Source organism: Macrotis lagotis, chromosome 3 (assembly GCF_037893015.1).
Source record: "Macrotis lagotis isolate mMagLag1 chromosome 3, bilby.v1.9.chrom.fasta, whole genome shotgun sequence".
Classification (NCBI taxonomy): domain Eukaryota; kingdom Metazoa; phylum Chordata; class Mammalia; order Peramelemorphia; family Peramelidae; genus Macrotis; species Macrotis lagotis.
This window is the reverse complement of record NC_133660.1, coordinates 225,499,216-225,526,997: the sequence shown is the minus strand read 5'-3', so window position 1 is coordinate 225,526,997 and position 27,782 is coordinate 225,499,216. Positions and strand designations below refer to the sequence as shown.

The following is a 27,782-nucleotide window of genomic DNA, read 5'->3' as shown; positions in this document are numbered from 1 at the left end:
TTATATCCCATACATTTCCCAACGTAAATTTCTCTCTTCCTTCTAGAGGTTCATACCTTGTGGCAAAGAACAAAAAAAGAGGGGGAAAAACAGTTTAGCAAAATTAACAAACACATCCAAAAAATTCTGATATAATATATAATGTTCTACACTGACAGTTCCCTGCCTCTGAAAAGAAACAGGAAATGCCTTCTCACATCTCTTCTTTGGAGTTCAATTTGGTCATTATAATTTCACAGCATTATTTTAATTGTTTCTTCTATTTAATGTTGTTTATATTGTTACTGTGTAATTTATTTTCTTGTTTTACTTTAGTTCTATCAATCTATTTGTTAATAATATTGACAGTTTCTTCAAGCAATGTAATATTTGATTATATTTATTTACATTGACTAGTTAGGCCTTTCCTAATTACTATGTTTTTACCATGCTTGCAGTTCTTTGCTGCTACAAAAAGTCTGTGCTCTCTTTCTTGTCTCTGTTTCTACACACACACACACACACACACACACACGTGCATACATATGTACACACATATGCTATATTACTATATATATATATATCAGTTGATAGTTAAGTATTTGCACATGTTCTAGATGTGTATTTGTGTCTTTATGGTTACATCTACCTTTTTTAAAAAGGTATAAAAGAAAATACCATCTGAATTGAGGCTATGAAAATTAGAAAAGGGTCTAATTAGAAGGAATACAAGGGGCAGCTAGGTGGTGTAGTGGATAAAGCACTGGCCTTGGAGTCAGGAGTACCTGGGTTCAAATCCAGTCTCAGACACTTAATAATTACCTAGCTGTGTGGCCTTGGGCAAGCCACTTAACCCCATCTGCTTTGCAAAAAAAAAACAAAAAACCCCAAAAAAGAAATTCTATCTTTTGAGGTGGCTAGGTGGCAAAGTGGATAGAGCACTGGCCTTGGAGTAAGGAGTAACTGAGTTCAAATCCGGCCTCAGACATTTAATAATTACCTAGCCATGTGGCCTTGGGCAAGCCACTTAACCCTACTGCCACGCAAAAACTAAAAATAAATAAATAAATAAATAAAATTTAAAAAGAAGGAATACAGAAAGCTGGGAAACATTTTCACAATTAATGTTTCTGATAAAGGATTTGTTCCATATATACATATATATATATATATATATATATATATCAACTGAATCAAATTTATAAGATTACAAGTTATTTTCCAATTGATAAATGGTCAGAGAATATGAATGGGCAAGTTTCCAGATAAAAAGGAAAACTATTTATAGTCATATGAAAAAAATGCTCCAAATCATTACTGATTAGAGAGATGCAAATGAAAACAACTCTGAGGTACCATCTCACACCTATCAAATTAGCTAAAATGACAAAAAGGAAAATGATCAGAGTTGGAGAAGATGTGGGAAAACTGGGACACTAATGCATTGTTGATGGAGTTGTGAGGTGATTCAACCATTTTGGAGTGCAATGTGGAACTATGCATATCCTTTGATTCAGAAATACCACTTCAAGGTCTATAATCTCAAAGAGGTCATAAAATGGGGAAAGTCCCACAGAGAAATATTCATAATGGCTCTTTTTATAGAGGCAAAGAATTGGAAAATTGAGGGTATGCCCATCAATTGGGGAATAGCTGAACAAGTTATAGTATGTGAATATTGATGCCATATTAGTTGCTTCTAAAAGAGTAAACTGACATATACATATTCTAGACTCTTTGATAAATGAGGGAGGGGTTATGGAATACTATTGTTCTGTAAGAAACCATGAGTGGCTGGACATGGGAAGACTTGCATAAACTAATGCTGAATAAAGTGAGCATGATCAAGAGAACATTGTACATATTAACAACAACATTGTGAGATGATCAAGTAAGACAGATGCAGCTCCTCTCAGTACTTCAGTGATCAAGGACAATCCTAAGAGATCTGTTATGGAAAAAGCCATTCACATTCAGAGAAAAAACTATGAAGTCTGGATGTAGAGTAAAGCATACTATGATCACTTTAAGTTAAAAAAGAAAGAAAAGAAAAGGATCTAAATAAGGCTTAAGCTCTTTTTAAAAAACATAATTATGCTTCTACAACTCTAGAAAGATGGAGAGAGCAGACAAATGTAAATACCAAAGACTTTCTTATGTCCTGAGATGTCAAGGAAAACCCTTAGGACTGGGAGTCAGAAAACCTGTGTTCAAGTCCCAGTCCATTATTTATGTACTGTATAACGTTGAACAACTCATTTCACTAGGCTTCAATTTCTCATTCATCAAATGAACTGAAATTGGCTCCCTATCAACGTCTAGTAATCTATGAATCTTTAATTAAATACATTTCATTTTGTAATCAAGTATACTGTATGTGTACTTTATTTTTTTTTAAAAAAACAACATGATTCTCTTTAATCCAGCAATACCATTATTAGGTCTATATCCCAAAGAGATCACGAAAAAGGATAAAAAAAACCAAGATATACAAAAATACTTGTAGCTCCTTACATAGCAGCAAAGAATTGGAAATTGAAGGGATGCCATCAATTGGGGAATGGTTGAACAAATTGTGGTGTATGATTGTAAAGAAAAGTAACTGTTCTTTAAGAAATTATGGGGGTGGGCGGCTAGGTGGCATAGTGGATAAAGCACTGGCCCTGGAGTCAGGAGTACCTGGGTTCAAATCCGGTCTCAGACACTTAATAATTACCTAGCTGTGTGACCTTGGGCAAGCCACTTAATCCCGTTTGCCTTGCAAAAAAAAAATTATGGGGGGGGGGCAGGGCCAAGATGGTGACAGGAGAAGATCCTATCTTAGGTGCTCTCCCCCTCAAAACTCATAAAATAAGGACTCTTAACTAACTAAATTTTCAAGAGACAGAACCCACAGAGGGATCAAGTGAGGCAATTCTCCAGCCCAAGATAACCTGGAAAATAGAAGAAAGGCTCAGCTCCATGGGGTTAGAGGGGTGGCTTGCCATAGTGAAGGAACTTCAGCCTCCTGGAGGCAGCCCCAGGGTGCTGGAAGCCACAGTTCATGGGCAGCAGGGGCAGCTTCCTGACCTATACCCCAGGGAGCACCAGGCACAACTTGGCAGATCAGTAGGGTACCTCTGCCAGTGCAAGCCATGAAAACCAGCCCTCAGTGCACTCAGCAAGCAGGTGGCTGCCATGGCCCAGATCCAGAAGCAGGTGGTGCCAGTAAGCAGGAGCCCTCAGGCAACTCAGCCTTGAGTGCTGAGCCTAGGTAGGGGAGTAGAGAGAGACTTCTGAGGTCTGTCCTCTGTCCCTGGAACAGGACTCTGGGGCTCTGACCACATTCAGATCCTGATCGCAGTCTAGACCCCCCACAGAACAGCAGGACCCCCCACCTCAGCCCTGTGGCCGAGGGGTGTGCTTGTGCTCATTCACAGACCAGGAGGGAAGACAGAGCTTCACACATTGAGATCCTTGTGGGGGGGGGTTGTCCCAATAATACTCAAAAACTCAGGAAGCACCCCAAGACCAGGCACAGGCTGGGGAAATGAGCAAACAGAGAAAAAAAGGGGAAGACTATTGTGAAATACTTTGTCTATGATCCCAAGAAGGATCAAAATACTCAGTCAGAAGATGAGAAAGTTCAAGCTTCTGCATCTAAAGACTCCAAGAAAAACAGAAATTGGGTTCAGGCTATGACGGAGCTCAAAAAAGATTTTGAAAATCAAGTGAGGGAGATAGAAGAAAAACTGGGAAAAGAAATGAGAGAGATGCAGGAAAAACATGAAAAAGAAGTCAGCAGCTTAGTCAAGGAGATCCAAAAAAATGCTGAAGAAAATAGCATGTTAAAAACCAGCATAGGCCAAATGGATAAAACAGTTCAAAAAGTTATTGAGGAGAAGAATGTTTTAAAAAGTAGAATTGGCCAGATGGAAAAAAGTCTTAAGAAAGCTCTCTGAGGAAAATAAATCCTTCAGATCAAGAATGGAGCTGAAGGAAGCTGATGATTTTATAAGAAGTCAGGACACAATACTTCAAACCAAAAGAATGAAAAATTAGAAGAAAATGTGAAACATCTCATTGAAAAAACAACTGATCTCGAAAACAGATTCAGAAAAGATAACTTAAAAATTATTGGGCTACCTGAAAGTCATGATCAGGAAAAGAGCCTTGACATCATTTTTAAAGAATCAGATATCCTAGAAGCAGAGGGCAAAATAGAAATTGAGAGAATTCACAGATCTCCCCTGGAAAGAGATCCAAAAAAAAAAAAAACAACAACCCCCAGGAATATTATAGCCAAGTTCCAGAACTCCCAAGTCAAAGAGAAAATATTACAAGCAGCCAGAAGGACACAATTCAAATATCGTGGAGCTGCAGTCAGGATCACACAGGACTTAGCAACAACTACATTAAAAGTTTGTAGGGCTTGGAATATAATATTCCAGAAGGCAAAAGAGCTTAGAATGCAACTGAGAATCAACTACCCAGCAAAACTAAATGTCCTCTTCCAGGGAAAAAAATGGACTTTCTCATTGAAAGCAGGGGAATTTCAAATGTTCCTGTTAAAATGGCCAGAGCTGAACAGAGAGTTTGATCTTCAAATACAGGACTCAGGTGAAGCATAGAGAGTGGAGGAGAAGGGTAAAATATGAGGAATTTAATGATGATGAACTACATGTATTCCGACATAGAAAAATGATACTGATAATACTTACAAGAAACTTCTCATTCAATAGAGCAGGTAGAAGGAGCTTTTATAGATACAGCACAGGAGAGAGCTGAATCTGAAGATATAATGTATTGTAAAAATGGAATCAATGGCTAAAAGGGAAATGTAATGGAAGTAAGAGAAAGGAGAGGTAGAATAGGCTAAGATATTTCTTATAATAAGATTTTTTATTACAATGAGCTATTGCAATGATATGGAAGGGGGGAAGGTGGGGGGAACCTTCGCTCTCATCAGAGGTGGCTCAGAGAGGAAACAGCATATATACACAATGGGGTGTAGACATCTAGAATAAGAAGGAGAGGAGGGGGATGGGGGAATGTGATTGATGGAGGAGAGGGTGGACTGTGGGGGAGAGTGGTCAGATATAACACATTTTCTTTTTTACTTCTTGCAAGGGGCTGGGATTGGATGGCCTGTCTGGGACCACGGGACCGGGAAGTTTCTGGGCCTTAGGGATGGTATGTGGGCTCAGGGCCTCTTGGCCCCAGGGCTGGTGATCAGTATGCTGTGCCACTCAGCTAACCTACAGTACATTTAAGAAGAGGGACAGAGTGAAAGGAGAGAGAAAATATAGTATATGGTAGTGGGGAAGTACAAATGGAGGGAGTTGTGATCAGCAATGGCAACAGTAGAAAATTATGGAAGTAGCTTTTGTGATGGACTTATCCTAAAGAATGTGATTCACCAGTGACAGAGCTGGTGGTGGAACACAGAATGAAACACGATTATTTATTATTATTGTTGTTGTTGTTATTGGGGGTTGCAGGGTGGATGGGGTTAGGTGGCTTGCCCAGGGTCATACAGCTGGGTGATTGTTGGATGTCTGGGGCTGGATTTGAGCTTGGGTGCTGCTGACATCAGGGCTGGTGCTCTGTCCACTGTGCCACTTAACTGCCCCTATTATTACTTTTTTTTAAATTTTAAGTTTATTTTTTTCCTTTTTACTTTATTGCTCATGAGGGTCTCTATTTGGGGGGAGGGGCATTATGTTTACCCTTGAACAAGAATATTTTAATAATGAACAAAAAACAGCATTTGTACAAAAATAAATATAAATATATTACAAAAAAGAAATTATGAGGGACAAGACTTCAAAACAACCTGGAAAGACTTGCATGAATTGATGCTGAGTGAAGTGAGCAGAACCAGAACATTGCACACACAAACAGCAACACTGGATGATGATCATCTATGGTGAACTTGATTATTTTGGCAATATAATAATCTATACTAAATGATCTGTGATGGAGAATACCTTCCATATGCAAAGAAAGAACCATGGAGTTTAAAAGCAGACCAAAGTTTACTATCTTCATTTTTTTTTAGAAAAGTTGTCTTATGAATTATGTCATTTTTCTTTCTAATTATTTTTCCTCTTCCATTTGAATGTGATTCTTTTTTTACAATATGAATAATATGGATCTGTTTAGCATGGTTATAGATATAGAACCTATTTTACATTGCTTTCTGTTGGGGAGGGGGAAGGGAAGGAAGAGAGGAAGAAAAATGTACAAAGATTGTTGAAAACTACAATTACATGTACTTAGAACAATAAATGACAGGAAAAAAATCAGTATGCTAAATCAATTTACATGTCTTTTTTTACAAACATGGGCTACAGCAGTTCTAAATCCACATTCTTCTCATGATCCCTGTTTCATTGACATGTTCTCAGAGCAAGCATTGCTAACAATTCTTCTAGGTGCATGGCCAAACACGGCCTTCTACTCTTCTACTCTGGTCCCACGTAGGAAATGTTAGAGTGATCATGAACAATATCAACTTGGGAAACTACTATGTGAAACTGGGCAGTTTCATTGTGAAAGTAAACATCTTTCAATAAATGTATGTAGTTGAATTGAGAACAGATTGAATCACAAATTACATCTGCTCTAGTAGAGAGAAGCTAATATTCACTACAGTAAAATATATTTCAAATGATTTGGGGAAACAAAGCAAGCATCCAGGGCAATCACCATTACCGTGTCAGAACTCTACCTACTCATTTGAACATATGACTGAAGGTCTATTAACACACTCTCAGGAATCACAAGAAGTCCACAGGAAAATGAAGATGTGTCCATGAACAGATTTTTATCAAAGATCCACCTAGTTTTTCTTAGTCCAGTTCCATCTGACATCATCTATAATAGTACAGATATCAAGAAGCACAATTCCCACATTTCAATTTAATTCAATAAAGGTTCAACACCCAATAGTTAATCAAAGTCAGTCACTATGCTAAGCACTTTACAAATATTATCTCATTTGATCTTCACAACAACCCTGGCAGAAAGGGTGTTATTATTATCCTCATTTTACAAATGAGGAAACTAAGGCAGGTAGTGCTTAAGTGACTTACCCAGGGTCAAACAATTAGGAAGTATCTAAGGCTAGATTTGAACCCAGGTCTACATGACAGTGGGAGAAGAAAGATTCACAAATCAGTAAATTCTTGATCTTCTGAGGATACAGCTTAAATCTCTATAACCTTCCTTTTTGACTCCAGCTCTCTACCAGAGTCATATTTATTTACCATTTTATTCTCCCAAAAAGGAATGTAACATCCAAGCACTCTTGCATGGAATTATATGGCAAGCTATGCCAGTTTAAGATATAACCAGATTGGGGCAGCTAGGTGGCACAGTGGATAGAGCACTGGCCCTGGAGTCAGGAGTACCTGAGTTCAAATCCGGTCTCAGACACTTAATAATTACCTAGCTGTGTGGCCTTGGTCAAGCCATTTAACCTCATTGCCTTGCAAAAACCTAAAAGGAAAAAAAAAGATATAACCAGATATTGGAAGAGAGCTTAAGATTTCAGCACAGGAGCTTGTATAAAGTAGGAACTCAAAACTGATTTAGACCTTCCTCAGACTCTCAGACCATAGGCTGTAGGGTATATTCACTAAGTCCATGAGAGCCTCTTGGGTATAAAAGAGAAAGAATAGTTGCCACTGCCTTTCTGATTCTCTAAGAAATCACTTAAACACTATACTTCAGGTGATTTTATAATTTAAACAATCCCAAGATCATGATATATAAAACTCTGTAAGTAAAGTGTTTCAAATAATGAGATGTACTTCAAAAAGTTACTAAGTGTTTTTCCCTTATTCATAAAAATCAATACTCATTACATGTAAACATATACACTGAATATTTTACAATCAAAATAAATACTGACAACAAACTAAGTGACTGGGTGAAAGAGGAAATCGAGTTTTTTTAAACCCCATGAGAAATATACTTTCACCACGACCGCAAATTTGCTTTATAGCTATAAAGTACAAAATGATAGGACACAGTACATATGAACTCCCTTAGTACAGGGATCATGCCAATTTGGGTAATAATTAGTGAGAAAAATAGTTCCCTTTGGTTTCTTCTTGGGGTGATTACATTCAATTGATATGACACATCCCTAGAGGTCCTCTCCAGAGTGCTACACAGCAATGGAGTAGTTACCTTTCAACATATGTTCTTGTCACCTTAAGGAGGATGCTGAGAGGCAACATCTCAGTATCTGAGCTAGGGTGTCAGTATTAGAGTCAGCTTGTGACATACAGTAGCTCTGTGCCACTGGAAAAATCATTTAATCTTTCAAAAACTTTAAGTTGCTAAGGAGTCATTTTGTATTGTTGCTCCTTGGGCTTGGAAGCTTCCTAACCAATGCAATCTGAGGGAATACAAAGAAAGGTAACCCAAACTGATTTCTTATGTACATCCAAAGTCACTGTATATTCCTCAAACCCAGCCCTGATGATGAGTTCTCCCAAAAAGAAAATGATTAAGAACAAAAATTTTTTTGCTTGTACAGAAGGAATAGAAATCATCTATTATTGAAAATGAACAATGCCGAATATAAAAGGGAAAATTTAAGAATCTAAATACTCACTTTATCTTTGTACAAAGCAAATATCTAACACAATATATACACAGGTACTTCTTGCATATGAAAGAAAAAATAAGATAATTATAAAAATAAGTTAAGATTCTCTTAAAGTTATTAACATCTCTCTAAGGACACCAAGATTCCAATTTACTGAAAGTCTTTCAAATCTTCAAATTAAGAATTCCAACCATTTGTTCAGATAATAAGAGAAACATTTCACAAAGAGATTTTGCTAGGAGTAAGTTCAATTCAAGATAAGGACCCCTGTATTCTTTCCTCTCCAACACTACATCTAGAACCAGAAGGTAGCTTCAGACACACTCCCCATTGAAAACATGTGTGAAGTCAGAGACAAGCAGACAATCACCTGGACAGCTAGTGCCTAATGTCACTTTGGGAAGTTATCCAGAAGAGAAATTCTAGCATGGTGATCTTTTATACTACAGAGTCATGATCTTAGGTATCCTTTCCTACTCCAAGCAGAGGCAAAACCAACGGATTGATAATCTATTTTTCCAAATTAACAAACTACGACCAGTGGGAAAATGCATGTGGTGCAGGGGCACCTACACCAGCAACTTTCCCGTTGCACCTCAGAACCTGGTGTTGGGTCTGACCTTCAAATAGACGATCAAGGCGCTGCCGCTTCACTCGGTGTTTCTCTAGGAGAGCCATGAGCTGTCTGGCTTTGACCCCAGTTCACCCAACACAAGAACAAGCCCACTATGAACTTGGACTCTGCTTTTCACCCTAAAAAGAAAGAAAGAAAAGATTTAAAATACAGGCCAATGTTACATCTCACCAGGTTTTATTATCTCAAAATTACACTTTTTGAAAGTGAGACTTTAAATGCTTTCTCATGAAGCTGCTATCCAGCCTGCCCAAAAGACCAGCATTCTCTTGCCTGACTCAGTAGCTGGTGGCATCTCGCCTCTTCTTCTAATACACCCATATGTACACAACTAGCCCCCAAAATGTCCTGTCAGACTATCCACCCTGTCAATGGAACATGTTTCCAAAACACTGAATAGAAATAAATTGTCCTGGTTAAAAAGAGTCCACGTTTTGTATTTGTTGACACTTTCAAGGAAAAAGTTCAAGACTTTCAGTCTTGTCTCTGAATCTCACAGGATAAGAGAAAGTTACAGGCAAGTTACATGGGACAAAGAACAGCAAAATGCCTCCCACAGATTATATCAACTCTGTATCATCCCAAAAGACACCAAAGTTATAGTTCCATGCTTAGCAAACAAGTCCCTCCATTTATATCCACAGTAACAGAAGATCCTTAAAAGTATATATGCGAATATGGGCTAAAACAACACTTGTTGGTTGGTTGTTGTCCTTCACTCTTGAAGAGGACCAAAATGATATCACTATGTTAGAGTCAAGTTACAATGTGTCTGTGTCCGATTGTGGCTAATCAGACCAGTAGGACCTTGGAATGCTCCACAGGTAGGGCACAAATAGTCCATGTGAACATTTGGGGTGACTTTTAAACAATGACCCAGTATGTGGCTCATTTCCAAATTAAGGGCTCAATTTGGTGTATTTAAAATTACACAATGATCATTCCTGTAATACCTGGAACCCAAGAGAAGTGGGAAGGAGTAAGAAGTCAATATAATATCAGTCCTAATCAACATCCCTACTTTCTCACAGAAGGAATATATTACTCCAAAGTTTACCAAAAGCTACATTCAAACCTCACATAAAACAAAGATCACATTATCACAAGATTTCCTTCCCAATCATGGAATACTAGCAACCAGTTAATGTCAATATGTACTAAAAGCTAAGTTCGAGTGAATTACTTAAAATCATTTTTTTTCCTCAAAAAACCTAATGTCATTATTTTCCTTTCTTAAGCCTGCTGAAGAGCTCTGTAATCACTTCTAATTTACAAATGTTCCATAAATGGAAATATAGCCAGAGAGAAAAATCTCAGGAACAGTCAGCCTCTTTCTTCAACTCACAGGATTACTGCCTTATTCCTCAATCTTAGAGGAGAGTTACAATCAGTTTTCTTGTAAAATGCAATTTTTTAAGAGTCATCTCTAGTCATCCTGATCCATATCTGACCATTGGACCCAAATGATGGTTCCAGAGGAGAAAGTGAGGCTGCTGACTTTGCATAGCCCTTTCTCAATTAAACTGTTCGCTTGCATGTCAAGACATCACTTCCCAGATGTCATGGTCTCATTTAAGAATTAAGGGCAAACAACATAAGCAAATTAAGAAGTTACTGGTGCTAAGTATCTGCTTCTCTGACATGGGAGACTTGGCTCCAACTTCACAAGTAGGGATGGGTTTCCTTTATCCTTATTTGAAATTGGAAGTCATTTTCCCAATAAAAATGATTAGTTTATGTAACAGGTACATTAAATATTTGGTACATATTTCCTTGGAAATGAAAAAAGTCTAATATTGATAAATATGAGAGCTTATTCTGCCCCTTATCTCTTCCCAATGCCACTTATGATGAATATTGAAGTATGAAAGAGAAAGTATGCAAGAGATGGTGGCTGAACAATGAGAATGGAGAGGTCTAGTGAGGCATGGAGGTTGACAGCCACATGGCAAAATGAGACTTGGGGAACAATAGTAGTTCAGTTTCATTGAAAAAAAGCAAAACTAGAAAGTTCATCTGAGATCAGATTATGGAAGGCTTTGAATGGTGAGATCAATAATTTATACCTTCTTTGTTAGGCAGACAGTTTTTGAGTAGAATAGCATAAGTGGAGCAGCCCACTTAAGAAGAAGACTTGGGCAGCAGAATGGAATTAATGCAAAAGATTCTTGCTTTCCATATGACATTTGCTACTCTTCACTGAGCTTTGCTGATATTGCACACTCCTAGATTTTGCCTCTTTTCTCTGACCTCTTTTTCCTTTTTTTTTTTTTTGCAAGGCAAATGGGGTTAAGTGGCTTGCCCAAGGCCACACAGCTAGGTAATTATTAAGTGTCTGAGACTGGATTTGAACCCAGGTACAACTGACTCCAAGGCTGGTGCTTTATCCACTACGCCACCTAGCCACCCCTGACCTCTTTTTCCTAAATCCAAATGGTCGCTTTCCAAGATTCTGTCCTTGGTTTTTCCTATTCTTTCTCTATATAATCACAATGTTGGCAAATGCAGTCACTTTGCCACTTCACAGATGACTAATCACCTCTCCACAGATGATTCCTAGATCTACATATCTCTCTCATATTTTCAAATGTTTTCTAGAGTCTTAGTTTTTGGACATGTTGAATTTATCTTATCCCCTAAACCATCTTCTCCTTTGACTCCTATTTCTGCCAGATAGATGTAACACAATTCACCAAACTGCAGGGTTATCTCTAACTAGTCAGCTAGTCAATAAACATTTATTATGCATCAACAATGTGGGAGTGAGAGAATCCCTGCTGATAAGGAGCTCTTAGACTAGTAGGGCAGTCACCATGAGAAGAACTATGTATGAGTTGGATATATACAGTGTAAATTGGAGCCAATCAATAGTAGGAAGGCACTGATGATGTCTGTCCTTCAAATTCCAAGGAGAAGCATCAGGGAGGTGATACCATGACATGCACGTGAATTAGATGTGAGTAAGCGGATGCTGTGCTAATCCATAATGAGTTCAGTGGCCAGATATGGATCAGGATGACTGGAGATGGCCCTGGATGCAAGGCAATCATGGTTAAATGACTTGCCCAAGGTCAAGGTTAGTAAGTATGAAATGTCTGAAGCCAGTTCTAACCACTGAACCACCTAGCAACCTCAGCAATGCTAGCTGCACTAGTATGAAGATGAATTGGGAAAAACTTTTTAGCTAAAACTTGAAGGAAGTTAGGGATGCTGGGAGGCAGAGATGAAAAGAAAGATAATTCTAGACAGAGGAGCTGGTAAAAATGTCTTATGAAAGAAAGTGTCACAGAGTATGTGGCAGGGAAGTTAAGTAAGATGCAAGAATATTAGAGAAGTAGTAGGGGTCATGTTGTGAAGAATATGTTAAGTAGTAGCTAAGAGTTTATTGAGTGGAAGTGTGACATGATCAGATCTATACTTTTAAACATGAATTTGATTGCTCTAAATCATTACTTATTAGAGAAATGAAAATTAAAGCTTCTCTGAGGTACCACCTCATACCTCTCACGTTGCCCAATATGACCAGAAAGGATAATGATCATTGTTGGAAGGGTTGTGGGAAATCTGGGACACTATTACATTGTTGGTGGAGTTCTGAACTCATCCAACCTTTCTGGAGAGAAATTTGGAACTATGTCCAAAGGGCAACAAAAAATGTACGTACCCTTTGACCCAGCAATACCACTACATATACTACAATACCTTGAAGAGATGATGGGAAAAGGGTAAAAACATCACTTGTTCAAAAATATTCATAGCAGGCCTGTTTGTGGTGGCAAAGAATTGGAAATCAAGTAAATGTCCTTCAATTTGGGAATGGCTTAGCAAACTGTGGTATACATGTCATGGAACACTATTGTTCTATTAGAAACCAGGAGGGATGGGAATTCAGGAAAGCCTGGAGGGATTTGCATGAACTGAGGCTGAGTAAGATGAGAAGAACCAGAAAAACACTGTGCACCCTAACAGTAACATGGGGGCAATGATCAACCTTGATGAATTCACTCATGTCATCAGTGCAACAATCAGGGACAATTTGGGGCTGTCTGCAATGAAGAATACCATTCGTATCCAGATAAAGAACCATGGAGTTTGAACAAAGTCCAAGGACTATTTCCTTTAATTTAGGGGAAAAAAACCTGATATCTTATTGTCTGATCTTGTTATCTCTTATACTTTATGTTTCTTCCTGAAGGATATGATTTATCTCTCATCACACTCAATTTGGATCAATGTACAACATGAAAACAATGTAAAGACTGACAAATTGCTTTCTGTGTGAAGTGGGGGAGGGAAGTAAGATTAGAGGAAAAATTGTAAAACTCAAAATAAATAAAATCTTTAATAAAAAAATAAAAATAAAAATAAAATGAATTTGATAGCTGAATGAAGTACAGACTAAAGTGGAGAGAGATTTCTGGCAGAGAGATCAATCAGCAGGTTACTGTCATAGTCCAAGAGTAAGGAGATGAACCCTTATTTCCCACATTTAATTTGCTTTTCACAATTTTCTCAGATAATCTGCTTTTTCCTAGTCTCATTGCTACCAATTTAGCATAGGCCTTCTCTACCATCCACATGAGCTACTAAAAGCCTCCTATTAGGTTTTTCTATAACCAGCCTCTTTACTCTTATGTCAGACTCATTATCCTTATGCACACATCTGATCATGTTAGTGTTCTGTTCAAAACCTTCCATGGGTTCCATATTCCCTGCTAACTGAAGTCCCACTTACCTTTACCTGTGGATATGAAATCTGACCTTTAAGATCTAGTTTAAATGCTACCTCCCCAGTGAAACCTTTCTTGATCCCCATAAGTTAAAAAGTAATGCTTTCCCCTTACCTGATTTCATACAGCATCTTGTTTGTACCTTTCTTACATTCTCATAATGTCCTATTTTATATTTTAATTACTGAGAATGAATTTTATTCTTTTAGAATGTGAATAAGGAAAGGATTATATAAAATTTATCTCAGTACCTCCACAAAGCCTACTCTAATATCCCATTGGAGCAAACTCTGGAAGGTTCAACCATGCTGGCAAGGCCTTGTGACAATCCCAACAACATATTGAGTTGACTTTCCAAGGTTCCACCTAGTTATATATGGAGGGATTTACATTAGTAGGACGACCAATTGGTTATATATGTTCTCTGACCTTGGTAACCCAGGAAACTAAAAAAACCAAAAAACTACAAAAGTAGCCTCTGTCCTGTGCATCCTCCTTCCCATTCTTCAGTGACAATGACAGAATGGTAGAAAAGGAGGCAGAAGGGGCAAAGGAGCATATTGGTTTTAGTTCCCCTTGTTTTCTGGTATGCTAAAGGTAAGATCTTTGCTCAGTGACCAACTAGTTGAATACTACTAAAGGAATAGAATTATTCCAATTTTGTCATTGTCATTATAAATGATGCCAGAAGAAAGATTCAAGTTGTAGCTAAATGGAAGGATGATTACCAAGTATTCCTTGGAAAGGCAAATTAATGAATTAATGAAGTTGATTGAATTATACACACAAAGACATCAAGAAACATCATTTCATGGTACATTTGGTCAACTCATATTATTGTATTTGAAATAAGTATTTTGCAAAATGATCTCTATAAAAAACCTGTAGATTCTGCTTCAACAACAATTGAAGAAAATGAAGTAGAGAAATTCTGCAAAGAACTTATAAGACTCTCCAAATTAAATCAGTATAGATTCTGATTTTAGTGGAAAGTTAAGAGGTGGATATTTCTGAAATTATGGGTCAATGGAGAAAGAATGAGGAAGGCTACAACTTGCAGAATGCATAAGTCTCACATACTTACTAAGTAAATACATGGACATATCAAGCACCAAATAAAGTCATAAAAATATAACTGATTATATTTCATTAGAAAAAAAATTTATTATTGATGTGCAAATTGTGTCCAAATTCCTACTATGTCAAAACACCGAGTATTAGAATTAGAGTTGTTAGAAAAAAGAAAAATTATGAAATTAAGATCACCATGCAACTATAACTACTGTATATTAATAATCAAAATAGGGTGAAAAGCAAAAAGACAATTACATCAATTATAATAATTTTATGCAAAAATTTAATAAATAAGTCAATTGCCATTACAAAGAGACCAAAAGAACCTAAAACAAATTAGTCTGCAAATGTTTAATAAACCAAGCAGAAAAGGAAACAAAAAGCAAAAGAAATTAGAATATCAACTTATTTGTAAGATAAAAGAATAATATCATCTCATAAAACAGAGAGGAAAAAAAAGGATAACAACACCTTAAAGTTTAGTAAAAGGCCTCACTAACCAAAATCATTCCAAAGGCACTAAAGGTGAAAATGGAGGTCAATAAACAGAGAAAAAATGGAAAAGATCTACAATGATTTTTATAATCAATTTTTTTTAATCATCAAGGACAGTATAATCATTGCACTCTAAATCACAGATCCCGATGTGTAAACAAAGGAGGTATAAATGACACTGAAGAGAACAAATACGACAAATGTAGTTGGAAAAGACCAAGTATACAAAAATAAGATTTGTAGTGTATGTGAAGAAAATCATGAGGGTGTTGCAGAGGACACTTAAAGGAGAAGAAAAAAATCTGGAACTTTATTCCCCCCCCCCCAAAGTGGGGGAACAATTACTTATCTACCCATCTATATCCCTTCTTGTCTATCTGGATAAAAATTTTAGGGGCATTATCAACAGGGATATATTACTATGGAACAGACAGATTTTATAAGTGTTATTTCACAGTAGACAATAATCTTTACCATTATATAAATGACTAGAAGATTCCAAAAAACACAAGCTACTACTGTGCTCACCATTTTTTTTTAGGGTTTTTTTTTTTGCAAGGCAAATGGGGTTAAGTGGCTTGCCCAAGGCCACACAGCTGGGTAATTATTAAGTGCCTGAGACCTGTGCTTACCATTTTTTAATAAAAAATCATTTGATTCAATAGAACAAAGTACAATTTTTTTCTTCTGCCAAAATTTGAACTATCTTTATTTTTTGTAGCTTTTTTGTTACAGAGAATTTGTTTTGTTTTTAATGGGGGTGAAGTAAAAGAAAGAAAACAGATTTCTGTTAATTAAAAAAAGTTAGCTAGAGGTAGAAAGAGAGTTGGTTACAGATCTTTGGAAGTCAAATTGAGTGTTTTTTTCTTTTTTATATAGTTTTTTATTTTCTGAATCTTTTTGGTGTTTTTTCAACTATATTAATGTTGTCTATAATGATCATGCAAATGATTCATTCAAATGATAGGAAGTTATGAAATTTAGGTTAGGTTCATCTTTAATCTCATGGTATTATACAAACTCTCTTCTAACTGGAACTCTATTAGAAAAGCAATACGTTATAATAAATTCAGCTTCTTAGTTGGTTATTCATGGTACAAACCTGTATACCTATAATCAGAAAAATCTAAAAGGAGCACTGGCCAGCAAGACAATCCCAAATCACATCACTCATAAGGTCCTTTTCCTAGATCCTGCTTGACAATCTATGGTCAGATTTTTAGATTTATGCCATGTAAAAGGATGACTAAAGAATCATCACTTCCAAAATGAATAACAAGTACTGAAAATATGCCATTTAAACAGTATCCTATAAAAGATTCAGACTAAAATATCACTTAGAAGTTTTCTTCCTCATCATGGAATCATAGTATCATAGATTTAGAGTTGAAAGCCTAACCTTCTGGTATTATAAGGAGGGAACTAGAACCCAGAGAAGTACCAACTAAATTTAAGTGTTCACATTGTTTTTCTATTACAGTGAAATTATAAAATATATTCATTTTATTATGGAGAACATGTAATAAGTCCCTCTGATGAACTCTGAGTGTTCATTCTCACTATGCCAGCATTGATATGAAACTCTGTCAGACAATGGAAAGGACAACAAAACTAACACATATGAGAAATATTGAAGGCAAAACAAAAAACCTTATAATTATGAGAACACCAATTATAGCAATAACTAAACCACAACATGAATAGTTTGGAGAAATGACAAGGCAAGCTGTTTTATGATGCTAGATTTCATTCTACCAAAAGACTGAACTGAATTAACAATCATCGTAGTTTCACAATAAAGGGCAGAATACTGATGAGAACAACAAAGTGACATCTTAAATACTTAGGGAATTCAGTTGTCTGGACAGTTGAATAGTAAGGAAAAAGAAAAAAAAACCCTCTCAAAAAGATGTCAAGGTCTATGCTTGTAAAGCAGTCCCTACACAATTTCTAAGAGGGTCCCTTAGGTCCCCAATCCAAGTTTTCTTACTCTTTCTTTACACATAATTCTTACAGCCTTGACTACAGTTTTTCATTTCACAGACAATTAGATAAAGCTAACTGGTTAGAGAGAATCATATTGTCAGTTAAAAAAAGTGAAAGTTGCCTGAGAAAAGAAATAAAAAACTATAAAATGCAACTAAGAGTGTATAACAGTCTCAGACCCAAAAGGTTTCAGAGACACCAGTACTCAGACTAGAGTACAGTACCAGTGACTTTTTTTTAAAGATCCCCCCAAAATATCCAGAAAAGGATATGTACTAGTCAGTAACCTGGGAGAAAAAGCCTGGTAAAGAAGAAAGAGATCTGGACTGGAAGTTAAAGCTGGGCAATCACATTCCCAGTTGTCCTACCTCCCTAAGTCAGTATCATCTTTGGGAATATAGCCATTAAAAACCTTGTTCTGGACTTTACAAGGCCTTTTCCTCATCCATGAAAACAAATGAAATATGATAAATGATTTTCTCCCACCAGCTCTAAATCCTACAATACTGAAATAAGATACAGCTGAAACTATTATACATATGTATATATGTTTAGATACAAAATATACAATATATACATGTGTGTACATAGATATATAAACATATACAGATAATTTCTTTATCTTTATGTAAATTTAAATTTGCATTATGCAAATTCATCCAATGCCTGGGCTATGGGCATGTAGTAAAGGCAGCAGCAGCAGGACAGCAGCACCCAGGGGCCTCCCCTCTAGGCACCAATGCCCTCAGGTTGTGGCTGCTTCCATGGGAGGAAGTTTCAGATATATACATATATAAAGCCTGCAAACCCTGTATAAATAATGCTAATACAATTTTTAATACTACTTAGAAAATGTGCAAATCAAATTTTAGAACAATTCCCATGAAAATTGATTCTAATTTTAAGTTTCATAGATTACAGAACTAAGCTAGAATGCTGAATTTTGAGTCAGAAAGTCCTGGGTTCAAATCCCACTTCTGAGCCTTGTTATCTATATGATCACAGGCAAGTCACCTAACCTCTCTCAGCCTTAGTTTGCTCATCTGAAAAATGATGATAGTACCTGTAATATCTACCTAAAAGAATTGCTTTAAGGCTAAATGATATATGTAAATAGCTTTATAAGCATTCAAGTGCTCTATATATATATGTTAGCTGTCATTATATATTATCTGGAAAATTTTTCCTGACTTACTGCTGCTGAATGAAGTATAGGTTCAATGATTAAAATAACCCTGCTTGTTAGCCAAATCTCAGTCCTTTATCCTTCTGAACTTCTCTTGACTTTTGAACCTTGTTTGACCTCACTACCTTTCTTGGATTTTTGTGACATTGCTTTTCCTATTTCCCCTCAAACCAACTCAACTGTTCCTTCTCAGTCTCTATTAGTGAATAAGAACTAAATGTAATGTTAAATGGAAACTGTCCAAATTTGATTTCATTATCTCTCCCCCTAAAGTCACTCTTCTCATATTATTATTTTTATCAAGGTTATAATCATCCTTCCAGTCACCCAGTTTCCTACCGCAGTGTCATGCTCAACTTTGCCCAATATCATCTATTTTACCTCTATAACATCCCTCTCTCATCCAACCTTTTTCTTTCCATTCACATGTTCATAAACCACGTCACCTTTCAGATGGACTATTGCAATAGCCTCTTTTCATAGATAATAGGACCATAAATCAATTAGTCTAACCTGTTCAATGAATGAAAAAAAATGAACTAAGGACCAGGAAGGCTAAGACTTGACAAGCTGGTTGGTCTCTTTATCTCCTATTTCTCTCCACCTCAATCTAGCTCCCAGAATAATATTTCTAAGACACAGATTTGTTCATGAAGCACTGGGGGGCCTCCCTATGGCTTCCAGGATCAAAGTCTTCTTTGAGCATTTAAAGTCTTTCCACATCTGGCTTCAGATGACCTTCCCAGATTTCTTATACAGTAATTCCCTTCTTGCATGCTATTCTAGTTCAGCTATCTTGGCCAACTTGCCTTACCCATCTCTGTATTTTCAAAGGGTTTCCATCTTGACTGTCCAATCCCTCTTCTCCAAAAACTCAAAGGAAAAATTATCTTCTACATTTGACCTTAAGTGCTTTCCCCCTCCCAGCTGCCAGTGCCTCTTCACCCTCTGAAATAATCTTATTTCTATATCTGGAAACTATTCACCCCATTTTCTTCTCCATACCTTAAGAAGTTGAGAACATACTTCAGTAAATCAATCCATCAATCGAAGGATTTAGATTAAAGGAGATAAGTCCTCAAACTAGATGCTACATAAGAAACATGTACTGTCACACCTGAAGATCACCTAGAATTTACCAACCAGTTAAAATTGAATTCATACTTAAAGTTGGAGAAAGTACAGGGGTCCTGGTTTTTAGCTAAATTCCTAAAAAAGGAACTGATCAGGGAAGGGAGAGAGAACTCAGCTTTAGTTTCAGCCTGGGCCCTACCTGAGTCCACTATACTTCATCCTCTTTTGTCATCAGAAAATCTTGTGGGACAGCTAGGTGGCGCAATGGATAGAGCACCAACCCTGCAATCAGGAGGACTTGAGTTCAAATACAGTCTCAGACACTTAATAATTACCTAGCTGTGTGAACTTGGGCAAACCACTTAACCCCACTGCCTTGCAAAAACCTAAATAAATAAACCAAATAAGATGTGGACAATTTAGACTCTAGAGTGTTTTAAAATTCCAGTCTTTGGGGCAGGTAGGTGGCACAGTGGATAGAGCACCAGCCCTAGAGTCAGGGGTACCTGAGTTCAAATCCGGCCTTAGACACATAATTGCCTAGCTCTGTGACCTTGGGCAATTCACTTAACCCCATTACCTTTTAAATTAAAAAATTAAAAAATTAAAAATAAATAAAATTCCAATCTTTTTTCTAGCATCCTAGTATTAGCCTCCTAGACTAGCATCACCTGGGAAGACAAGGATTCTAGAAAATTCCAGATTCCAGAAAAACAAAACCCAATTGCCTTGTGCCTAGGGGAAACTTCCAAGGAACAGAAAAAAGGAGAGTCTGAGCATTCAGGGTTTCTTATAGAACAACAGTACTCCACAACATTCATATGCAATAACTTGTTCAGTCTTTCTCAACTGATGGGCATCCCCCCAATTTGCAGTTCTTTGCCACTACATAAACACATAGAATTTTTCCCATATTCTTCTGATTTCTTCTGGATATAGGCCTACAGAATGATTTTCAATTAATAATCTCAGGGGAATGTAGACTATTGGAGACTTTAGATGATAGAACTAGAGAATCACCCCTGACTTCTCGGGGTTACCCTATAATCCAGAATGAGTGATGGATGAGAAAGAATTCTGGGGACTCTGTTGAAATGGCTGTTGGGTTAAGGATCTTCAGAAACTTAAAAAGGCCACTGAAAAATTTTGCATCTACTTATACAAGCACATGTCCTTTCCATCAGTTGCCAAGTTTTGGGTGTCCATGTAGTTTTCATAAGCCATCCCAAGGGGTGTGGGATCAACATAAAATAAAACCAGCAAGCTCTTTTTAACACGTTACCTCAAAGTCAAGTTAACTTATTCCTGCATATGAAAGAGAATGTAAGCTTAATCATAGCTTGCTTTTGAAGAGCACTTAATAGATGACAAAACACTTTCCTAAACCAATCTCCCCATCTAGCCTCACATTTAATTATATACCAACTACATCCTCTGCAGGTAATGAATACAGAACCACATCTATGACCTCACAACACCAAGAAATTTGATTGGTTCAGACTTCCTCACAAAAGCAAGGTCCCTTTCTATGTGTGGCTGATGGATTACCAGCATTTTTTATCTATGAGCTATCCTTAATGGCAAAGTTCCTGGTTAGGAAATATCATTTATCTGAAGGTCAGACTGCTTCAAAAAACAACTTCAGGTTCTAAACAACAAGAATCTGCAGCCCACCTTAGGAAAACAAGCACCAGAACTCTGATCTCTTCTCTTAGCTAACCTCAGTGCAAAGAAAAATAGACAAGTTAGTATGTATATCAGCTTTTCCACTGTCTCATTGGTGTGTTCTGTGTAAGGCTTACCTGACTTGAAGTGATGCCTATTTACAGCCATCTGCCAGCCACATCTCAGCTATTCCTTATGGCAAGGAGAACCCAAATAAACATACCTCAACAGGGCAATTATAAGAAAATAAATAATACCTCTGAACATTATATAAGTCTAAGCATTGTGGTGGGATGGAAAGAGAGCTGGATTCAGAGACAGATTTAATACATGTGTGACCTAGGGCAAGTCATTCAGTCTTTCTGGGTCTTAGTTTCCTCCTCTATAAACTGAGGGCATTGACTGAGATGACCTCTACCAAACCTCTCACCTCAAAATATGTGACCCTGTATGAATGGCCTCCTAATTCCTCTGTTTTTTATGGTAAAATATGTAATGTAAAAGTGGACAATAAAACAAAACAAACACCCCAGGATCCACTGTAAATAATGTTAGTAAGTGTAACTCACTAGACATTTTCTTCAACCACCTGTTCACTCCCCACCCTCAGACCCTGTAATGAAATTCCATGACTAGACACTGCCTCACACATTTATAGGAGCATGATCTGTTTGATGTGGATATTTCTTCCTTTGAACAATCCAGGCCAATTCATCAGTCCAAGTACTCTTCTCCATGGCTTCTCATAAATTTGCTGTAGGACATCTACCCATGGTGTTGGTAGCCTGCTACATTCTTTAACATCATAAGGATATGAATGGAGCCTTTGAGTGATCCAGTGGTTATCTATACTGTGCTCAAATTATACAATCTTCTTATCTCCCTTTTTGTAATATAAGTAGATCCAGTATCAATCTTCTATTCCATAATTCCTTGTTTGCAAGTTTGGCTGTTACCTGCTCCTAACAACAATGTGTTTGTCCATGGCCCCATCTTAATTCCTTTTTTTGGTTTGTTTTTTTTTTGCAAGGCAAAGAGGTTAAATGACTTGCCCAAGGTCACACAGCTAGGCAATTATTAAGTGTCTGAGGCCAGATTTGAATTCAGGTCATCCTGACTCCAGGTCGGATGCTCTATCCACTGAGCCACCTAGCTGCCCCCTCCATCTTAATTCTTCAGAGACTATAGTCTTCTATGACTTGCAGCTAAATATCATCAATAGAGGAATACTAGTGTTAAAAGGATGAAGTTCTGTTTCAGAAAAAAGTGGGGGAATCATTAAATCAACTAATTCCATCTGCTTTTCCATTTCTGTTCATTTAGTAGATTCTTCTGTGGAATTTAATGTAATTTACTCTATTAAAAGCATTTTTTTTATCCTTCTGAATTCCACAATGGAATGGAAGAACTGGGTTCTAGTCTCAACTCTGACAATGATGCACTGAACTTACTTCAATATTTAAGTGAACTAACACTGAATTTTCAGAGTCCTCAATGCAGAACTAGATGAGATGATCTCTAATCTTTCAAGTTCTGAAATTCTTTTAGAAATTAGTTTTATTTTACAAAGGCTTAATTATGAATATTGAAAACCTTTCAATTTTATCTTAAATGTAACTTTATGTGATTAATTACAATACCATTAGTTATAATATCACGTGCCAGTTTATCAGAGTTTGGAAAGGTTGGCTAAATGCAGTAAGGCTCACCACAAAAAACATGGGTCACTATATTAGAAAATTTGGGGGCCAAAATTCACAAAGACCATCTTCTAAGGCATACAGCAATAGGAATCTGTTTCAGAAAGAACAGTCATAACAAAAGAACAGTCATAACATGGAAATATGTTTCACATGGTTATACATGTATAACCTATATCAGATTGCTTATTGTCTCAGAGAGGGGTGAAGGAATGAGAAAGAGGGAGAGATTTTAGAACTCAAAAAATTGTAAAAATGAATGTTAAAAATTATTTATACATGTAATTAGGGAAATAAAATATTTTAAAAAGAAGGAACTGTCATGTGCTGTTATAGGTTTAATGATTGAAATTGACCATAGAATGTTTTAAGTTACAAAATTTATGGATAAATACAAATAATGAAATAATTCCTTTTCACAAGGAGCATACATGTTATATATCTTAAATAAAAAGGGAATAAATACAATCATATACAAAATAGTCAAATACAAAGCAATTTGGGAGGAAAGTCACTTGCAGTGGGAGGATCATAAAGAAGATGATGCTTGAGCTGTGTCTTAAAGAGAATAGGGACACTATTAGATAAAGAGGAGGGGAGTACATTCCAGGCATGAGAAACTGCCAGTTAAAAGGCAGAGACAAGGGGTGTGTGTGTGTGTGTGTGTGTGAGGAGAGGAGAGAAGCCAGTAGAACTGACTGAGTTGATCTGTGTTTAAGGAAAAGCACTTTGGCAGCAGTATTTCAGACAAATAGGAGCAATGAAAGCCTGTTAAAATGTCTTATAACTTACTTCAAGACTTAAAGCTAACATGCTGCTATAGTTAACATTAAATATTTAATTAACAATTATTTTCCTCTACTAAACTCCTCAAATGCTTCAGTGAAGTATGGAGGTGACCATGGGTTCCCCAAAGCTATGTTTTTGGCACTGTGACTAGTGATACAATAAAATTAAAATGGTCTCTACCCTCAAGGATCAACAAGCAGAAGCATACCTGGAAGAGAAAGCTCCCCTATTCTTTCTAGAATGCTCCGGCAGATTAATTCTGCAAGGACTCACCCCAGTCAATAAGAAAGGCTTCTAGAAGAAAATTACTTGTCAGATGTTAAAGGACAGATAGCGATTCAGTAGGTGGAGTGGAATAGATTGGGGGGGGGGGGGAAGATCATTTCTTCGTGGTGAACAGTAGGTTGCCACGGGGGATTTTTATCTAGAATGCAGATCTAGACCTATGCATGCAGAAGATAACTTTAGCAACAGTCTAAAGAGTTGACTCTAGGCAGGAGAAGAGGATGGAACACTCCTGCATTAGTTCTGATGAGTGCTAATGAGAAGTTTTGTGAGAATGGCAGTTTTTGACAATGTCCAAAAATAAATATGACTTGTTTGCCTGTAACAAATAACAATCTTCCCATTGCATCAATAGTCACAGGATGGTGCCAACATTCTAGAGGGAGAAGATTAAACACAAAGGTCCTGAGTAAGAAGGGGGTTCCTTTGGATCTAATGACAGTACTTCTCTGCCTTTAAGAAACCAGACCCAAGCACCATCCTGAATTGAGGGACAATAGATGAATAAGTGAGGAAGCAGCTTTATTGGATCCCATCTTCTGATTTGTGCAATTGAATAAATATTTTCCCCCACATCCCACTTGGATCTGGTTCTCGATTAGGTCCCTGACCAGGTCCCACACATTTCTACTGCAAGCCTAGAGAACTCAATAAATGTGTTAGGTTAAGCTAATTGGGCTTATTTCTTTCTTAAGACCAAACTCTGGAGGTTAACACATTAGCCTAATTCCATTTGTTCCTTATTAGGACAAATAGGGGGTTAACATGTGTTAATTTAATTCTTTATTAAGGCCAAACTCATGAAGGTCAACACTTTTGAGAATAGCAAGGAAGAGTCAGGAAATTGTAGACAAAATCATAGGTTTGGTAATTGATAGCATATGAGAAGAGAGTGCACAAAGGAAGAAGCAAGGATGAGTCCAAGACAGATCTAGAGTCCAGAAAAGAGTTCAAGGTTGAAGATACAGTTTTAGAAGTCCTCTGCATAAAGATAATATTTGAAGTTATAGAAGTAGACAAGTTTACAGTGACAGAGAACATATTATGGGAAGGAGGAAGATGAAAACCAAAGACAGATTTTTGGGGAGATAGTCCCATTTAAAAGTCACCTTTGTAGACAGACATCTTTTTTATAAAGACTTCAATAAAAAGCTGTTCAATCTATTTCACATTAACCTCTGAATACAAGTAAAGGAAAAACTTAGAATAATGGTTTTTCAAACTTTTTGGTCTCAGGACTTGAGAATTGAGAATCCTCAAAAATATTTGTTTATGTAGGTTATAGTTACTTATATTCATCATATTAGAAAATAAAATGTCTAAATATTATTAGAAAAAACTAGGGGTGGCTAGGTGGCGCAGTGGATAAAGCACTGGTCCTGGAATCAGGGGTACCTGAGTTCAAATCCGACCTCAGACACTTAATAATTACCTAGTGTGTGGCCTTGGCCAAGCCACTTAACCCCATTTGCCTTGCAAAAACCTAAAAAAAAAGAAAAAAAGAAAAAACTTACAGATATTCTCCCACCCTGTGCACCTCCCCCCCAAAAAAGATTTTCTGGTACTACTTGTGGTACCTGGACCACAGTGAGAACTGCTGGCTTAGCATAAATGGAATTGGATTGATGGGCAAAAGAAACACTTTCCTTATCCAAGTTATTACTAACCCAAAACATATGCCCACTACATTCATTGCTGAGCTATTTTTAAATATTGCTTTAGTATAAAGTGTCATTTTAGAACCTTAGTGTGGCACAATACTTAGAACTGATGAGATGAATAACCCAATGTCACAGTCTTTTCATGAGTTTCAATAAGAACCTTCAAATAATTGTCTCATATCTGCCCAGGAATTATATAGCCTTTTGTTTTTCTAGGGGTTAGAACAGTATTATAAAAAAAAAATGTCCTGTAGTCTGAAAATTTACCCACTATTTTGGAAGAGTGGGGAAATAAAAATTTACATATAAATAGAACAGCAAACAAATACCATTCTCCCAGCTACACACATTCGGGTGATTATCAAAGGTGGAAGTGCAGGAACAAGGAAATGAACAAAGAAATGATCTCTTCTTTCATCAACTTCAGAAACGGAGCATTCAAATCAATGAATGCCAAACAGCCCAGAAATCTGGTAAAACACCATCTTGCCCTTTCTAAATAGAGATTATTGGTTGCCTAGAGATGGAAATATATTGTAGGCTTTTAAACTTAGTAAAAATCTTTCCTACAAACCACAAGGACCCTAAGTTGCAAAAGAATGTTTAAAATTTTCAAAATATGAAATAAGGTATCCTAACAACATTGCAAAAGAAATAATATTTGAGATAATCAAAGTTTGAAAAACAGGTTACTTCTCCTAAGAATTCTTAGTAATTTTTTCCCTTACAGAGACAGGTATAGGGACAAGAGCACAGAATTACAAAAGCACCTCAAGCAATCCCACTCTACCTCTTAAACCCAACTACTCTAGAAATGGGTGTGGGTCTTTTAGTTGGCCAATCAATGAGACCCAGTGATTTGGATTTAAGGCCTCATTTGGTCATTGTTTGCATCTGATTAACTCTGGATGAATGTAAAAAAACAGTTATTCCTATTTCTGGCAAAAGCCAAAGGGTTTCTGAGGATCTTGTCCTCCCAGATAGATTTTTTTTTTGACTAGGTAAAAGAGGCCATTTTTTGCCTCATACCTTTCTAACCTAGCTTTAATCACCGAATAGACATGGCCTTGATCAATCTAAGACTTGGGAAAGACCTAGCTTTTAAAAGGCCAATGACTCCCATTGCATCCAGAGCCATTTCTAGTTGTCCTGATCTATATCTGGCCATTGGACCCAGATAACTCCAAAGGAGAAAGTGAAGCTAGTGACTGCACAACCCTCCCTCACTAAGATCCACTTCACTTGCATGTCATGGCATCACACCACTGACAACATGACACTCTTTAAGAATAAGAACAAATGACAACTACTCTGGAATTTAAGTCTCTAGAGCCTCAGTTTCCTTATCTATTAAAAAAAATGACAGGTTTGGATTAGATTGGCCTCCATGGTTCTGTGTACCTGCAGATCTGTGGATGTTGTAATGAAGAGTGCTAGTTTCAGGAAAAATTGAGTTTGAATTCAGGCTCAGATACTTACTAGCTATCAGACCCTAGACAAGTTACTTAACCTCTTTCAGACGATAATCTTAGTTGTAAAATGGAAATAATAATAGCAACTACTTCACAAGTTTATTTTGAGGTTTGAATGAAATAAACCATGTGAAATACTCTGCAAACTTTAAAATGCTCTAGAAATGCTTTTGTGGTCATTTCAGTCATGACTTGGGGTTTTTTCTTGGCAAAGATGCTGGATGGATTTCACTCTCTAAATCATTTTTTACAGGTTAGGCAAATAGGATTAAGTAACTTGCCCAGGGTCACACCACCAGTAAGTGTCTGAGGTCTGAATTCAGGAAAATTTGAATCTTTCTGTCTCCAGGCCCAGGACTCTACCCACTGTGCCACCTGCTGCTCCCAGAAATGCTACTGTTGAAGGAGAAATAGAGAAATATTTGACTAGCTTTCCTGGAAAGTTGGGGA

General features: G+C 36.9%; 1 protein-coding gene across 4 annotated transcripts in view; it reads right to left on the bottom strand.

Moving 5' to 3' along the window:
• The window catches only part of CTBP1 (C-terminal binding protein 1), a 456,395-nt gene that overhangs the window by 285,046 nt on the left and 143,567 nt on the right, over positions 1-27,782 (bottom strand). For 3 of the 4 annotated variants that reach the window (XM_074229968.1, XM_074229969.1, XM_074229967.1), the window contains exon 3: positions 9,202-9,334. In XM_074229968.1, coding sequence (XP_074086069.1) covers positions 9,202-9,259 — 58 coding nt within the window. In that variant the 5' untranslated portion in view covers positions 9,260-9,334. Of the gene's footprint in view, positions 1-9,201; positions 9,335-27,782 lie in introns of those variants that run through there. The other variant, XM_074229972.1, reaches the window with a different exon arrangement.